General features: G+C 41.0%; 1 protein-coding gene across 3 annotated transcripts in view; it reads right to left on the bottom strand.

The window, feature by feature from the left end:
• Positions 1–356: 356 nt before the first annotated feature.
• The window catches only part of znf438 (zinc finger protein 438), a 57,871-nt gene continuing 39,075 nt past the window's right edge, over positions 357–19,152 (bottom strand). For all 3 annotated transcript variants that reach the window (XM_072667086.1, XM_072667087.1, XM_072667088.1), the window contains 3 exons: positions 12,883–12,945; positions 5,266–6,889; positions 357–5,097 (listed from right to left, as the gene is read on the bottom strand). In XM_072667086.1, the coding sequence (XP_072523187.1) occupies positions 4,512–5,097; positions 5,266–6,889; positions 12,883–12,945 (2,273 nt within the window). In that variant the 3' untranslated portion in view covers positions 357–4,511. The remainder of the gene's footprint in view (positions 5,098–5,265; positions 6,890–12,882; positions 12,946–19,152) is intronic.

Raw genomic sequence — 19,152 nt, 5'->3', positions numbered from 1 at the left:
GCATCCAAAAAAAATGTGTTGGAGGCTGGAGAAAAGAGCGGTCATGAAAATCTGAGCGACTTTAGTCAAATCATTGGGGCCAGGGGCCTGGGTTGGAGCATTTCCAAAACAGCTAGGCACTTGAGGTGAACACTAGTGAGTACCTACCAACAGTGGTCCAAGATGCAACAAACCATGAAACAGTAGAAGGGTAACCCCAGCCTTGATTTGTAAGGGGAGCGAAGGCTATCCAGTCTTGTCTAAACCAATAGACAGACTACTATATATAATACACTATATGGACAAAAGTATTTGGACACCTGTTCATTCAATGTTTAATATAAATTTTATTTGATTGCATTCAACAACAAGAGCAATACTAAGGGCAGGGTGGTTCTTGTTCTTGTGTTCAGCGTGTTGTAGGCTGGAGAAAAAGGACTGGCGTGAATGCTGGAGTGATTTTCAATAAATTGTCTTTTACAAATCAGGCTAATGTGGGCACAAGTCACACAAACAGTCTGAACACCCATACCAACACCTGTCCACTGTTAAAAGTGCCTCCCACAGAGGAGCAAGAGCATATAACGCATCAGTCTGTCGTCGTATAGTCACTGACTACATTCAGATATCTCCAGGGCAGGCTAGCCTAGAAAGTGATGACCTAATGCCTTCTAATTAGCATGATTGGATAATCACAAGACAGAGTGTGGGTTTGGGGTATGTCTTCACCTACGGGAGAAGTCTAAATACTTTGCCTGTGCTAGATAGTCCTGGAGGTCTGTCTGTCTGATACCCCTTGTCTCCACCTCTGTAACCTTAACATCTCCCTCCTTTCTCTTCAGACAAAACCCTCCAACTCCTCTGAATATATAGCGGTCTTGCTGAGCAAGGCTTTTTTTTTGCAGTCCTCTACACCACAACCTACGCCCAAATATACTCTTTCCTTTATTCTCCTTGGAGCACCAAGCTCTCTCATAAGCCACCTCAACCATGTTATTCACTTGATACCTCAGGGTTACTGCTTCCTTTTCCACCTTCATCTTGCATCTCCAGTGCATTAGGACCTTAGCTGGCACTGATGTAGCATTTTTCTTTTCTTTCAGGATGCTCTCTTCTACCTCTGAAGACAGAGTTAGTAAAATTCAGCCTGCTCTATTGGCTATGGTATAATTCAGCAGTCATCCACATTATTAATAGGGGAGGCCTAACCCTCACCTCAAAAATCACACTCTGCTTAACACCAGTTTGTCTAGAAAGCCACACAGGCCTTAGGTCATTCCATACCAAGTTATAGCTAATTTTCTCTCCTTTTCAATTTCAAAAATAATGTCCGGGCACCTGATTAAGTGTCTTAACACCAGAAACAATCTTCACTGAAACCCTCCGCTTTATAACTTGATTGAACAAACACAGGAAACAATACTTCACATACTAAGGCCGACCCCTCCTTCACATGCTTTCAGCATTCCCATCCTGTAGATAATCCTATTGCTATCTCCACTATAACCATTCACAGTTATTTAAATCTCCCTTCACCCTTGACTAATCATCCTCAGGTGACACTCCTTCTGAGAAGTAATACACATCATTCATTTTCCACAACCTTAAATAACCTGGTCCATTACCTTCAACCTTCTCAGACATCTCCATAAAATCTGGGCCATCTTTCCCATTAGATTCCTGAGATACACACTTCAGAGTACACTTGATCCAGAGCTACTCACCCTAATAAGTCCACATAATCCTCAACTGGGACACACCAATTTGGACCATTAAACATACACCCCCTGCCCCAGTCCAGAGGCTCACAAATCATACCACATTGTCAGTCCTCACAAAATCGTCTTATGCAATAAATGAGCTGGCGGGGGAAGGGGAGGGGGTTCCTGAAATTGACTTCTGATCTTACAGACAAAGAGAATAATGAATAAATCCAGCAAAGGTTAGGTTTTAGTCACTAGCTTTTTTATTTAGGCACCAATCAGTTATATGGGTTTCTCTTCACTAGTTTAGAACGAGAGCAAAGCCTCGTCAGGACTGAGTTAGGCCACATACAACAAGCTTATATAATCATCACAGTGGACAAGAAGACATGATCTTCAGTACCATGTAAATCACCACATGTTGTAAAACAACATTTTGTCACTTTTAGGCAATGTTTTGTGCACATGTTCACAATTCTGTTAAAACATATCTTTCAGATTTTTTAAATGAAATTATAACTTGACTGTAGCATTTGTTCTATTTAAGGGAGAGGGGTAAATAAAGATTCAACTTTAGCGTGCAGGAAGGGGGAGATTCACACACAGAATCCACAGTTGTTATTATTATTATTATTATTATTATTATTAATAATAATAATAATAATCTAATCTCAAATGTGTTGCTAAGTGCAAAATCTAAATTTCAGATTGTCATATAATAAAAAGGTAAGCCCTTATTTTAAGGCCACCTACACCAACACACAAAAAAAAATTATTTGACATTAGACACGTGTAAGCACTGAATTACGTATTTAAAAGATGTTTAAGGCCAGTGTGTCAGGAATTTTTAAGCAGATGGGTTTTTTTTATTAAAATTAATTATATTGTATTGACAAAAGGGCTCTTAAAATAAATGAGAACTTAAAACACAGTTATGAGGCATCCTTTACCATTAATGCCATTTACACTTACAGCTGTTTTGGTTCAGAACACCATAAAGCAGTTCTATGAAAGGTGCTAGTTTTCATATTTCCCCATATGTAAATACCAGTGGTGGACAAAGTACACAAACGCTGTACATTTAAATATATAGAAAAGTAAAACTTCTATGATGTTATTACAGTTATTGATTTATTTTGATACAACAATTTAGGAAAGCTGTGTAGTTGTAGACATGAACACCGCATGCTATTTTGCAGCCACACAGCCTCCCTTAAAAAAGTGGAAAGAAAGTGGGCTTTTTTACTTTAACTTAAGTATAAATATATATATATATATATATATATATATATATATATATATATATATATATATATATATATATATATAAAAAACTGAGATGCTGTGTTCCTAATTAGGCCATTACTTGGAAAAGTGCTCAAGTATTAAACCCATTACCCAAGAATTGCTTTTTAAATACGCTATTCAATGCTTATGCATGTGCATGTGTGTACATAGCCTTAAAATTAGTTAAGTTAGCTCAAATGTGTTATTTATCATGCCCTTTCAGGAATACAAATGCTGGTGAAAACCTGGTCTTGCCCTGATGACACATTTTACTGGGCATACAATAAGCCTAGTCATGGGCAATATTACATGGGTCAATGAGGCTTCTTCACTGAAAAGCCTATAAAGTTATAAAGGGGTTCGACTTGATCAGTGTCCAGAAAACATGGCCCACAAATTTTATGAGAAGCAAGGAGGTATTTTAAGCACATACCAAGGGCTGAAAATAAGCTGACTACATTACAAATGTCTTGTTAAAAATATTTTTGCTTAGCTGAGATATAACAGCAGCATGGTGACTGTTCTTCTTCTATGCAAAGATATAGATTCTCAATATATCTATGTCCATATATGTAGCGAGAGAAATATAATCTATAATCCATTTCATATACATATATATATATATAACGTTTGGTAGGACTTTGAAACATTCAAGGTACATTCAGTTACCCTGTTATAATTTTCTTATGAATTGCAGCACAAGACTATTTTAATAAATGTACACATTTCACTGGGAAAAATGTTCTCCAAAGCCAAAACACAACAATGAACACTTACTACAACACACTTTTCCTCATACACACATACACACACACACACGTTGCTTTATAACAGAATATATATATTGTTTTTAGAATATGTAATCATAATGTTTTTAGAACTCTGTAAAGTTCACTGACCAAGTCCTATGTTCAGCAGAGGTGGCAGCACTAGATTTAGAGGCTCTCAATGAACATACACTGAAGTGGCAAATCAGTGTTTTATCAGCACCATATTACAATCATCACTGTGCAACTTAACTGGGCGCTACTTGATAAGCAGATCTGACGTTACTTTAGATGAATCCTAACCCTAGTCCTAAATTTAACAGTAAAATTCACCAGTCAATTATAGTATGATGCACCAGACCACATTCATTTGTGGATACAAGCATTCATTTGTTTTCCATGTAAGCATGTTTGGTTAAACAACTCATTGAGTGGTGAAAAAAATAAAAAATAATCACACTTTCCAGATGCTAACCAGTACAAATGCAGAGGCTCAAAACTGCATTCCTTATATACCGTTTCGGAATCTATCCTCTAAGATTCTTATGTTTTGTCCTAAACAAACACAACTTTAAAAAAAACAATGTCTTCATTTATATCAAAAAAAGAAAACCTTATAAATTAAGTACAAAACAAAATGTCAACATATCAATATCAAAAGAACACAGCACAAAAAGCAAGATAATAATACGAAAAAAATCTGAAAAGAAAATTCTGTTGATGATTATGTTGTTTTTCTTTGCTGCCACTTAACATACATTAACCGAGAACTTGCTTAGGATGCTACTTTGGGTTGTGAGCAGGTATCACCTCCTCTCAAGTCCAGTACCTCCCACAGCACGCCTGGGTTTTCACAGTTGTGCCGCCCCCTCCAGTGCTCCAGAACGTCCTGCTTCCTGTCCAAAACCTCGCTGCACAGGATGCAGTTAAACTGCGCACCTGCTCTCAGGGTCACGCTCTTAGCTGTGCCCCCGGAAGTGTGCTCTTTACCTTCTCCCTCCTGTTCCTGCTCTTCCTTGGGACTCTCTGTTGCCCCCTGGTGGTGGGAGTGCAGGTGGCGCTTGAGTTTGGAGAAGGAGAAGAACTCCTCGTCACAGTTTCCGCAGCGCACCAGGTTGCGCCGCTCGTTGAGCTGTCTCCAGTAATGGGCAGCGTGCTTGACCAGCTCGTCCTCGGCCTCGCGGCCTCCATGCATGGCTCCCTCTTTCAGACGTACCTGCACTTCCTCCCCGTGCACGTAGAGCAAGTGCAGCTTCATGTCGGCGAAAGTGGGTGTGATGGCCTGGCAGCGGCCACATTTAATCTGCAGCTCCACCGGATCCACGTGCTGCTCTGAAGTCTGCTCATCAGTATCTGCACACCTGAACTCCACCAGAAAAAAAAGAAAGAAAAAGACAATACTGCTGTTATATATGTTGGTCACCCTGTACCTTGTATACTCACTGAATACACCGGTGCACTCAGTAGGTACATGATAGGCTTAACTAACTCACTTGCTTCAGTATAATGGAAGTACGTTCGCCACTTACCCTTCTATGGGGGTATTCTCCTCGTGCTGACTGATGGACGGTTCCACAGTGAGTATGACCCTGTGCACTTCTCGGAGATGGCTGAAGTAGACGCCAACATAACCAAATGCCTTCTCGCAGAATTCACAGCGAAGGCTCTTCTTTGGCCTCCCTTCTGCATGGTGCAGCTTCATATGTGTACTCAGGCTACCTGAGTGAGCATAGGCCTTCCTGCACACCGGACAACCATACGGTCTCAGATTATTGTGGCTGTTCAAATGACTCTGCAGGTGATGTTTAAACTGGAAACATCTACTGCAGGTGGGGCATCGGTGGAGGGCGCGTGGACGGCTGTTTGTGGACTTGCTGCCACCTCCAACATTTGCCACAGACTGCTGGGTAGGGGGTTGTATGGACACCAAGCTTGGTCGAGTAATACCCAAAGGTTTTCCTGGCATCTGCTGCCTCAGGCTGACCTCCTGGTCAATGTTGTCCGAGGTTGAGAGAGAAGGTAGAGGTACAAGTTGAGGGACAGTGGTTTCCATCACTAAAACAGGCTTTGGACGAATGCTGCGGTACTTCTTTGAAATGTCCACCACCTTGCTCTCGGGGGAAGCAGACTGGGTGCCAGGTGGTGGTTTTTCTGGTAACCTCCTGCGGAAAAACGTCAGCGATCTCTTCTTCCTCGCCTCAAATGCTAGAACGTCCTCCGTGGTCTTCCTCTTCCTTCCCCGTCTCTTGTCTGGAGGTTTCTTGCACTGTGTGGCATCTGAATCTTGGCTGAGGCAGTGAGTCCTGCTGCTATTGTCCGTGGTCTTGGCTTTGATGTCCAGAGGGCTTTTCAGGCTGTTTTTGGCCTGAATCGAGCCACTCTTCCCAGGGGACTGGGCGCTTGCAAGGCCAGTAGATGGCAAGAGGGAGTTCTTCACCTTGGCATAAGGCAGGATTGGGAGCTTACCCTTGGGGGGAGAGGGAATAATCTGCACTGCTTTGCTGAAGATAGTGGGGGAGAGGACAGTTATAGCACTCGCTGCAGAGACTGCACGTTCTACCTGGGCCTTGATGGGTGATGGGTTGTTGCTAACTGGAGCAACAAGTGTAGCTGTGGTGGCTCTTGTGGGATAACTGAGGTTGCTGAGAGAATCCACACGTCTTTCAACAGTTTTTTCTGTCTGTGACCCTGGATACAGGACAGCACTGTCTGGTAACAAGACTTTGGACTGAGCAACAGAGTCTGTCCCTGCAATCTGTTCAGATGACTGTTCTGGCCTCTCAGATTTTACCTTCACTGCAGATGACTTTGTAGTCTGTGTCATTCTACTGGCTTTTTCTGGGGTTCTCTTGCTTCGAATTGGCTGGTATCTAGGAATGGGAAGCTTTAGGTTTTTCTGGACTTGTTGTTGTGGTGGTGTGGTCTGAGGTAAGGCCACCAATGAGAAAGTACCTCCCTGTCCTGCCACCTGCATGAGGGCATATTTCTGTGCAGGTACAAGGATTGATTTGGGGCTTACAGCTGTCGAAGGCTCTGGAAGGGCAGGGGGTGGTTGGCAGGATAGCACTGCAGAAGATGAACTCACTGTTGGGGCTTTAGGTGCAATGCTGCGAAACTGAAGTGTCTTCATCTGGGCCATGGGACGGGGATCACCTGACAAAAAAATTAAAATAGACCGGTGTCAGGGTCATGTCATGACTGACCAAAAATCAATATACCAATATCATGGAAAGAGATAAAATCTGTCATATAGTATTTTAGATATTTTCTTACAGTGTTATAAAAAAAAACAGCTTTCCACATTCTTTACTGTCCCCTGGCCTCCTACAGAGGTCAGATCTTTCCCACATATTTCCTAACACACTTCAAGTTCTGAAATATATTTGAATCTGGTGACTGCATTGCACAATATGGGCATCCCTCAACTCACTCCATCACTGTGACCTGTATGGTATCTTGCATTGTCTACTTGGCACAGCAAGTCATTATTCTACTTATCCATTAAAATAAATGGGGTATATTTATTTAATACACACTTAACACAACTTCAGTGTTTGGCATGCATGTGCACATCTTAACAATTCTTTTTGACTGGTAGTACTTCACCCTTCTCTGCCACACATATATTACCCTACCCTGGGCCACAGGCTAAGGCTTTTTTTTGGATTTGGACTGCTGTTCAGTAAGGGGCCAAACTCCCTGTGTTCACACGAACAGTCATACACTTCCGATGAGGATAAAGGCAGTACCTTTCTAATATGAAAAGTGGTCAGACCTGTGCAGCCACACAACTACTCACACCAACAGAGTAGAAAGTTGCCTAGAACTGTGCTGTAATGGAGGCCAGATTCCAGAAATCTTATTTTAAGCTACTGGCAGGCAGACGATTTCTGATCAGCATTACAGATGCCAGGTTGTTTGAGCTCTAGAGGCCATGATAAAAGGCCACTTTATTTCCTTGTAGGATTATCTTCCTACTGATTCTCTATCAGTTGCACCAGGTGCTAAAACTTGAACTAGTTTTCAATGAAAATGGAACAATCATGTCACTGTTAAAGGAAGTAACCGAAACACACACACACACACACACACACACACACACACACACACACACACACACACACACACACACACACACACACACACACTCTCTCTCTCTCTCTGTTCAGCTTTTAGGGTTAACACCTGGAGCGTGGTTAGGCAGGATTATTTTGACAGTGCATGCCCCCTTGGCACTTTCCCTCTCACACATGCTGTGGAATACTTGAATTGTATTTGGGCAGTTGATTCCAGCTCAGCTGTGACTCGAGGCAGAGAAGAGAAGAGGAAAAAAGAAAAGGTCTATGTGGCGGCGCAGTGTTTGGTACCACTGAGTGGTAACCTAGAAGTGATTCAGATTAACCCCTATGAACCTTAGTATTTTTCAGAAATCATACTTAGGATTTAGAATTATAGGTAGGTAATACAGCATAAACATTTTCATTGTATTCATTGTATGATTGTTTTCACAATACAAAATATGACCAGATGAACAAGGCACTAGGGCTGTGTATTGGCAAGAACCTGCAGATATGATACACATCAGAATACAGGGGATAGGATACATATAATGGGGTAGATTGTGATACTGTAAGCAAGACTATATACTGTACATTGTTTATATCAAATCAAAAACTTTCAAAGTAGGGCATGGTATAATATTTTGTTGTTCAGTGATTTATATTGCATTAATATAAAATATAATAATACATTTTTCACCAGATTTCTCCAGAAGTCAATGATCCAACAGGGTGTGATATTAATAATGCCCTCTATATACTGAAGATTGGAGTAAAATAACTGGTACAGATATAATATGCGTCTGGTGGATATGTCATGGAACATGAGAACAGCATGAAATTGTCTTTTGTATTAAGCACACTGAAGCATACGTATGGTTTAAATTGCATTACATGACATTGCACATGTGCACATTGTGATGACTATGCTGTAACAATATATTGTGCAGCTGTATGTGAAGAATACACACATAAAATGAGTAAAAGAAAGGTTTTATTTTTTCCTGCAATCAGTGGGATCTGAAGAACGGGTACAACACTGCTTTCTAGTGGTCGGGTCACTTTCTGCCACCAATCTTTACATTACAGTATTGCAAAATGTAATATTGTGATTTTTCAATACATCTACATTTTCTTACACCCCAAGTAGGCACATGTACATTCTTGTGGCAGCTGAATTTTATAAGTACCAGCAGAAAGTCGTCAAAGTGAGCTTGGTGCTGGCTGGATGCCAGGCTAAAAGCTAACCCTACCAGATTCTACAACAATCTTTTCAGCTAGCAAGCTGCACACCATGCTGACTGGACAGCAAGAAGACTGCAATACTATCTGGCTATAAGACTTGGAAATAGTTACAAGAGTTTTTGTGTTAAAAACTATGTTAGGCTAGGCTATGCTATGCTGCTGTAAACCTGCAAATAGAAGCAGAGCTCATTTAATAAACCTCAAACAGTACTGTAGTTTCTTTCAAAAGCAAAACCCTTAAATAAAAATGGAGTTGTAAAACAGGTCAATTCCAGAACTCCAAAACTGTTATGTAACAGTCCCTTTATTTGTGTTTAATGAGCGTACAATCAGCCAGTGTCACAGTGCTAAAAGCTAAGCTTAACTAGGCTAGGCTAAGCTTTGCAGCTGTAGGCCGTCTCGGTGATGTAAACCAGGCTACAAAAGCAAAGCTCATCGACACCCCACCCTCCCCCCACCACCACAAGCCCACCATAAAAGGAAAATCAGTGTGTTTCATTCTGAGGCAAAATAACAGGGTTGTTTACAAGCTTGTGAGACTGCATCTGAGCATTTTTTTATTTAAGTCATATATATAAACTATTTACACACCAAGAAACAACTTAAAATATGCAATATATACACATTTGTGGGCAGTTTTAATAGAAAAAAAGAATGGAGAACATTACAGGTAGATTTATTCTATGAGGAACAGAAATGCATGAATCAGCTCTCTGTAGGTTTTAATTTTAGATTAAAACAGGGCAAGACATAAAAGTGGAGCAGAAGAGCTGCAGATTATATAAAACATAAGGATTTATTTTTAGCTGCAGTTAGATACGCAATGAGCCAGAGCAGCTAGACAGATTAGCAGGTGAGAGGTGAGGAGTTCAAAGGTGATGGTCTGGTCTTTATGTTCGTGGAGGAGTTATGGTCAAAAGACGTGTATAGGTTTGTGTGTGTGTGTGTGTGTGTGTGTGTGTGTGTGTGTGTGTAGGTGTGTGTTTTGTAAATGTGTGTGTGCGCGTGTGCTTCTCACTCATGTGTAAAAGAATGTGCTGACTTGGCCAGTTGATTACCACTGGGTTAGGAGAGCTTTACCAATACAAAACCAGTCTTCAGATCTCTGAAAGGAACTATTTATACAGTTCCCTCCATAATTATTGGCACCCCTGGTTAAGATGTGTTCTTTAGCTTCTAATAAATTGAGTTTTTTTCTAAATAATATAGGACCACGATGGAAAAAAGAGTCAAATCCAACCTTTAACTCAAGTGAATTTATTCAGTAGGAAAAAAATCCCACATTAAGAAATAATTGTTTAACATCAAATCATGTGTGCCACAATTATTGGCACCCCTGATGTTAATACTTTGTACAACCCCCTTTTGCCAACAAAACAGCACCTAATCTTCTCTTATAATGTTTCACAAGATGGGAGAATACAGATAGAGGGATCTTTGACCATTCCTCTTTGCACAATCTCTCTAAATCATCCCGCGACCTGGGTCCTCTTCTCTGCACTCTCCTCTTCAGCTCACCCCACAGGTTTTCAATTGGGTTGAGGTCTGGGGACTGAGATGGCTATGGGAGGAGCTTGATTCTGTGTGTGGTGAACCATTTCTGTGTAGATTTGGCCATATGTTTTGGGTCATTATCTTGCTGAAAGACCCAGTGACGACCCACCTTTAGCTTTTGTGCAGAAGCCAACAGATTTTGTTTTAAAATGTCCTGGTATTTCAAAGCATTCATGATGCCATGCACCCCAACAAGGTTCCCAGGGCCTTTGGAAGAGAAACAGGCCCACAGCATCACTGATCCTCCCCCATATTTCACAGTGGGCATGAGGTGCTTTTCTGCATACTCAGCTCTTGTGTTATGCCAGACCCACTTAGAGCATTTGTTGCCAAAAAGCTCTATCTTAGTTTCATCTGACCAAAGCACACGGTCCCAGTTGAAGTTCCAGTACTGCTTAGCAAACTCCAAACGTTTGCGTTTATGATTGTGAGTGAGAAAAGTTCTTTTCCGTGCATGCCTCCCAAACAGCTTGTTGGCATGCAGATAGCGCCTGTTTTGGAGACTTTGTGACCCCAAGAAGCTACCATGTTGCAATTCTGTAACAGTGAGCTTTGGAGACCTTTTTATTTCTCTCATCATCCTCCTCACTGTGCGTGGTGGCAAAATAAACTTCGCGTCCTCGTCCAGGCTTGTTTAACACTGTTCCAGTTGTTCTTAATAATTCCTCTGACAGTAGATATGGACAGGTGGAGGTGAGTGGCTATTTTCTTGTAGCCATTGCCTGACTTGTGGAGGTCAACACACATCTGCCTTACTTGAATAGTATGTTCCTTTGTCTTTCCCATGTTGAAGAGAAATGGCCTCTGTGTCACGTCATATTTATACCCCAGGGAAACAGGAAGTTGTGAATTACTAATTAAATGTTCCTACATACTCTGATCAACTTCGTTGAACTTCGTTGACAGAAATACTTTAATTACATTTATTTCCTAAGAAATGTTAGGGGTGCCAATAATTGTGGAACAGGTGATTTTATGAAGAATAATTATTTCTTAGTCAGGGATTTTCTTTCCCCTTAAAATTCATTTTAGGATTTTACTCTTTTTTCCATCGTGGTCCTATATTATTTAGAAAAAAACTCAATTTATTAGAAGCTAAAGAACACATCTTAACCAGGGGTGCCAATAATTATGGAGGGCACTGTGTGTGTATATATATATATATATATATATATACACACACACACACACACACACATATATATATATATATATATATATATATATATACATATATATATATATATATATATATATATATATATATATATATATATATATATATATATACACACACACACACACACACACACACACAGCAGCCGACACACTCGAAGGAAAGCAATGGGTCCCCAGCTCCACCGCACTAGCTAACAAACGCCTGTACTGGTCAACATCGCTTAAGAGCAATGAGGGGAGAGCGCTCCATGTTTCCACCTAGAGTAGAGCAAGCGTGATGAAATGTTTGGACTCTGGACACTGATGGCAAAGCGGTATGGCTGGGGATTGGAACACGCAACCCCCATTTCAGGTCACTGGACTCTGTAACATTACAGGTTATTAATTGGACTTGAACTGCTTAAAGCAGCTTTATGTGAGAATTGGTGTTTGCTCCTTGGCTCCCCCTACAGTCAGGAACTGTGATTCAGAACAGTCACTGAAAGTAAAAGAAGCATGTGGACTGATGTATTGACTGAGTAATAAGCAAATTAAGATTTTACAGGAATGACTGTTCTCGCTAGTGCTTTCCTACCCCCTCTCACCAAAGTTACTAAGTGCAGTCGGCAGTGTGATGAGCCTGGAAGAAAACAATAAAGACTCTACTCTCCCTATACAGGTGGAGCGTAGATAGATATGATGCTGATTCAAATGCCAATAAAAACTGGACACATAGGGTTACTGTAAACCTTCTCATGTCATAGTATATTCCTAACTGCTCATAGGTTGTCAACTGAAACTTTTTCAACAAAAAAACTGGCAGTTTGTGGCATGAGCAGAACAGCAGTAACTCATCCATTATAATAAATTAGCTTTTTTTCCTCTCACTACGCTTCTTCTGACAATTCCTGTTGCTGTTTCCCATTTACACTGCCTCGGGAAGGTTCGAGCATATTTGTGTATTAGACTTGTGAAAGTAATTCACAGTTCAAAGCCATTGTATTATTTTCATATTCATGGTGATTTTTTTGAGCTTTCTTGAATTTGCAGATGCATACTGGACCACTGTGAGCTGTAATTCACTGCTTGAGCAGAGAGCGCATGCAAGAAGGATATAATCTTCATACTCACTTTGTATGTGTGATTTCAGGGGACTGGATCGCTGCTCCTGGGTTTTCATGGCTGCCGTTGTCACTGCAATTCCAAACACAACAAAGGAATTCAGTGAGTAAGATATAATTAAAGTAACGCAGGCCTTGATTGACAGGAGTTAGTTGCGTCTGTTTTTGTTTAGTGTAGTTTGTCAGCCTCTCCATCGGCAACACTCTTTATCACTCACACAGACACTTGTGCGCACACACACACACAACTGGAGGACATTCCAGATGTCATGGGGCTAAAGATTAGCGTGGACTCAAAGGTAGAAAAACAACAGCAGGGAAAGATAGAGAAAAGGAAAACGAGGGGGGTGGGGGTGGGGGGGGGGGTGGACACAGCAGGGATATTGGGAATGGTAAAACAGAAACAAGGTGAGGTGTAAATGTGTGTGTGGGGGTTATATATATATATATATATATATATATATATATATATATATATATATATATATATATATATATATACATACACACATATACACACACACACACGCGCACACACACACGCGCACACACACACGCGCGCACACACACACGCGCACTCCAAATGTTTGCAGACACCCCTTCCAATGAATGAATTCAGCTTCTTTAGGTTGTACCCATTTCTGACACAGGCATGCAAATAGGCAGGCATACTCAGCTTGTCTAGTCCCTGTAGAGGAGGTGTAAGGAGGTGATCTGCTAAAGATAAAAAGACACAGACACACAGACAGTCTGCCCAGAGAGTCTGGATCCAGAGGTTAAGTGACTGCACCCCCACCACACTTTCTTAACCAGCTTGTTCCAAATCCTTTAATATCCTTTATCTGCCATTCTTGAAGTCATCATGAAGTTGACGGGCCTTCACAAACAACGGTCAAAAGATCAGGAGGATAAAAACTTCTGTTCTTGAGAGCACAAAACATGCAGACCTGCATTACTAAAACTCCCCCCAGGCTGGAAAGAAGATCAGAGATGATTATTTGTGCATTTTATTTCCGATTTAGTTTTTCTCCACAAGAATGAGCTTCAACTCGTCTGTGTTTCTCCCTTAATGCATATTCTGCTCATCTACAGGGTACAACTCTCTTTCCTGAGGTTCAGTGTGTGCAGCGAAATGAGCGTGTGTTGGGTGTATAAGCTCTGTTGCCTCTTGCAGTAGCAGGACTACTCAGGGAGAAAACGAGATCAGTGTCTGAAGATCTCTCCATTTTTTATTCTTACTCTAAGAGAGACAGGGGTGGCAGTGTCAGACTTAAAGCTATAGAGAGTTAAAATAAAAAAAAATATATCACACTCACCCACACACACAGCTGTACAATGAGACATACAAACACCTGAACTGTTGCTGTATAAAGAAGATGCCTTGCCTTGTATTTCCAGCCACCCAGACACCCACACTTTTTAAAGCAGTATTTCTTGCTCCTGGACTCCCCCTACAGTTGGGAAGCGGAATTCGTGCTTTGAGACACCTCTAGCAGACACACCTTACACATGCATTTCTGGACAAGCTGAGAGCTACAGAACTGTTATCTGATATTGAGAGAAGCTTGTAACCTGACGCTGTAGAGTAGTATTACATGATTTCACATGAATACGACTTGCTACACACTGACTGTTCGCTTACTGTCTAACATACAGTACGTCCCAGACCTTGACGTGTGCAGTTGTCAAGACAATCAATGTTATTTGCTTCACCTGTGGAGTGGTGATAACATTTTGGCTCATTGGTCTATATATAAAACCATGAAAACCAAACCAAAGCAAAACAACAACAATCTGAATGCTTCTATATAAGCATCAAAAAGTATTCTGTATTGCTTCATTTTAAAGAGACATTTTCAGGACTACAGAACGAGCTTTGCTAAAGGTGCTTTCACACTGAGCAAAGAAAACTCTCAGGCACTATTCTGGATTATGGGCCGCCAGAAGCCACGAAAAACAACCATAAGTGTTGTCTAGTCATGTGTATTGACCATTAGTAGGGAATCTTTTTATATAATCTGTTGCAAAATACGCTCACTACACACACATGTGCCTGCTACTCTGGTGTTCTTTTCAGCCATTAGTTTAGGTACTTTTCTTTGTGTAGGGAATGTCATAAATACAAGATCACATATATACAGGGTATAGATACAAACTAGAAAATATTTATTTGGAGTTAATCGATAAAACGTTGATCAGTTAATTGACAGAAAAATTGTTAGTGGGAGCTCTAGCTAAAGCTGGCCTACAAAGCCAAAATTGGACCAGCTCCTCCATACTTGATGGCTAAATGCCACCAATGTAAACATTTTATAATCATTCACTACCACTGGCATTAGCCTAGAGTCATTCTTATTAATAATTTTTAAGCATATAAGGACTGCTGTTTAATGTTTGTGTGGTAAAGAAATGCTTGTAGTTACTGTGCTTTATTAGCACATAGGGTAAACAACTGCTGGACAATGAAGTTGTATTATATTATATTCTATCAAAATGAAGTAAAGCGCTGGCAAACCAAGACTAACTCTGCATGGGTAGCAGTTCTTACTGAGACACACACACACACACACACACACACACACACACACACACACACACACACACACACACACACACACACAGACATCTGAGTCATTAGCTGTCACCTGAGCCAATCAATGTAAAAGGAAAAATCTATTCCAATTTCAAAACTACAGGCTTGCCTGGGCATGCAGGATGTGAACTAATCAATAAGTAAATCTTGCTGCATCTGAAAGGAGAGAAAAATAGAGCAAAAACATCACCACTGACTGGACAGATTCAACCCCATTCAACGCACTTCTGCACTGATGCAATATCTGAATATTCATCATGGGGACCGCTACCATGCACTGCTATTTTCTCTTAATTAATAATGAATGTTTCACTTTTTGCGCCAGGCTCAATGTTGTGCAATACTGCTCCTCACTACAATGTGAAAAATTTGTGGCTGGATATAGTGAAAAGGCAAAGCACAGTGGGATATCTGTGGAATAATGCAGGAGAATCCAGGAGATAATGTTTAATAATTGCTCAAGGCAGTGATTTTTTCCTGGAAGATTCTGCAGTGAGAACCTCATTTCCGCAGTCCAGCCCTGACAGGATGCTATAAATCTAGGTGTTAAACTTTGACCTCCGGAATGCAGTTGCCAAAAGCCATGTAGCGCGTGCCACCTATGTCCTGCAGTGAGGGACAGGACGTGTTGAACGCAACCGCCCAACGTCATGATCCATCAGGACACGACCCAAAGCCACGAGCACTTCCGGGTGCAGCAGTGGGCTTCAGGACGTTCCCCTAAATAAGTGGAACCATGCTTTGATTTGTTTGCCCTTCAGGTGCATCACACACACAGTAGTATGGGCACAACAGGAATCTTATGATCATAAATGTAAGCTACAACAATTTCAGTCTTACCAAGCTAATGCCTACTTTTGGAGATTTTTTTTCTTCTTCAGCTGACCACCCACAGACTGACTGCCTTTGTGGACGAGTTAAGTCACTCACAACGAAGGCCTCATCTTACCCTCATACACTTCACAGGAGAAATCCTTGGCTTATGTCCCTATTATTTCAGTGGAGGTAGATGTTGCAGATAGTTGCAGATGTTATTGTACTGTATTCTTTAACTCGATGAAGCTAGCAGTGATAGACAAGAACCAAGAGAGCTTTATTCATTCTTCAAAACAGCTAACTTTACTAAAATTAAGCTTGGAAACAGAAAAAAAGGATATAAAGATAAACAGTAGCCGGTTTGACGCTCCATGTAAGTTAAATACCTGTATTTTGTGGCCAGAGGTGAAGTGTGAGTGTGTATGAGTCACCTTCCCAAACCTTTAAGTGACCTTTCGTGGTGCTGTGTGACATTTGTATTCATTAAGTGGGTCAGTCCACAGCTAGCACCATTATGGGAAGACACCCACTCTCCTCCATCTCTATCTACAGCTCAAACTTTTCTGAGTCTCACCTCATCTGACCATGTCTAAATCCATCTACTGCTCATTTTCTCCTGATTTTAAGTGGGACAGTTTCACGCTGCTTTAACTCTGTGGGATTGAGGGTGAGAAGCAAACACTAAACTATAGGCTGATTCAAGCTCTGTCCAAAAATAAACCCATGGGCAAAATGTAATTTTACTCTAATGGGTCTCAAAATCTTACTTTAACTTACAGAGGAAGAAGAAAGGATTTAAACATTTACTGAGGGAAAGTAAGTTTGACACTCCATTTTAGATAAAAGGTTGCTATGACCTAATACAGAAGCTCCGTTAACACAGAGGTATTTGTTGTTGCAGAATAATGTCCTGACATGCATATTTTGTGTTTTTAAAAAAGACAATTAATGAAAATAATGAAATATTCAATTAAATATATTTTCAAAAGTGCACTTTTGTAAAAATACAAGTATTCCTTGTCAGTAATATGCAAGTATATGTAAGTTATGTTCCACTCCAAGCAGTTACTGATGATGTTCTGTAAGCTAGGTAACATTAGCCGTGTGTCAAATGCCGTTGACACATCCAATCCGCCTAATTTTGAAATTGTAGGTGAGCTACAATGACTCATTAGACGGAAATGTAACAATTATTAAACACACATCAGTTGGTCAATCAGCTTCCGAGTTTCACAGGCCTGAAGTACAGGCGGCTACAACAGAGAGAACCCCACAAAAATGACTGAAAATGTTCAGACATCCACCCGTCCTGACTGAAGATACAGCAACCGAGGGGAAAGAGTCCCAGCAGAAAGAGTTTCCCTGCAAAGAGGAGTGAAGATGGAGTTGAAAGGATACGCTGTGAGTAAGATGATGTGTAGTTACAGGAGAGGAGATGTGAGGTTGGATTCCTCTCTGCTCAAACTCTGCCTTTATCCCTCGTATAACATCAGAACAGTGAAGCACAAGAAAACAGCCTGTTCTCATATGCACATTTTTAATGCTAGAGAGAATATTAGATCCAACATCAAAGCGTATGCAGATACCTCTGCCTCTTGTCCTTACGACTCAAGGTTGGGGACTTCAGGGATTTAATGGTGAATTCAGGCTGCCTTAAGACAAGCTCTAGAGGAACTTGTATCTGTAGTAGACGAGTGTCTGTGCTTCCATAAACTTTCGTCTGTCCGTCTGTCTGCCCGTCTGCCCGTCTGCCTGTACACCAACAGACACTACAGTGCAGATTTTAATAAGAGGCAGTACATGTCCGTCTCATAAATGTGCAAGCTTTTATTTCCAAAACCGATGGTTCATGCTAAAGGTCATGGACAATTGATTGTGACGGTTACAGGAGTGTCTGCTCCTGACGCTACAGTAACATTCGCGCAAATGAACAAGCAAATTGACCTGGGTGTTATTCAACTGTTGGGAAGGAGGTGGGGACCTCAGGAAGGTAATCCAACATCAATAGTCTCTAACCAAACACCCATTTCCCCAGTAATCTCATATCCCAACAGCCTTGCCTTCGAGAGACCGCGAAAGAGAAGGGGAGAGAATGACAGAATGAGTCAGAAAAAGCAAGAGTGAGAGAGCGTGCAAGAGTCAGAGCGCAAGAGAAAAAGAGAGAGAGAGAGAGAACAAGGAAGAAAGTGAGAGCGTGAAAGAGAGCAAAAGAGAGAGGGAGGGAGAGAGAGAGAGAGAGAGAGACCCTCTCTAATTTGGCAGCTGTTCTTCCATCTCTGAGGAGTTGGAGAATCTGGGAAACATTGTCTGGTGAGATCAAAGTGAAGTCGCACTGTAATTACTGCAGTAACCAACAGTAAAGCTGTTAAATTAAGCAGGCTCAACCTTGTGGGCTTTAATGAGGAATTTCTCTCCGTCTTCTCGTTTGAAAAGCTATTTATGAGGCCGGTATGATCCCCGGCTCGAGCTTTCAGACATCATGTATTGACTGAGAGCACTTCTCATTCTCCACTCCCGTCTCAATCACCCACAAATTATCACTGAACAAACAGGTTGAGAGTTAAGTGTGTAAACATGGTTTTGACCATTCTGACCAACCTCAACCTGCTTGAAAGAAGAAAAAAAAACACTACGCTACATATGTTACAGAATTTTAAAAACACTACTCTGAACTTCAGGTTTGAGTATTTTGGGCTCTCCCCAATCATACAGATAGATGCCTGGTGTAACTGAAAATAGCTACCCGGCGGCGTTGCAAAGATGGCTTGTGGCATCACGAGATCATATATGGTTTAATGTCTTAACTGTTTAAAATACCTATCATCTCCAAATTGGCAACTTTACAGGAGAAGGAAAACAAACTTAACTTTC

Source organism: Salminus brasiliensis, chromosome 22, assembly GCF_030463535.1.
Source record: "Salminus brasiliensis chromosome 22, fSalBra1.hap2, whole genome shotgun sequence".
Taxonomy (NCBI): domain Eukaryota; kingdom Metazoa; phylum Chordata; class Actinopteri; order Characiformes; family Bryconidae; genus Salminus; species Salminus brasiliensis.
This window is presented reverse-complemented; position numbering and strand designations above follow the sequence as displayed.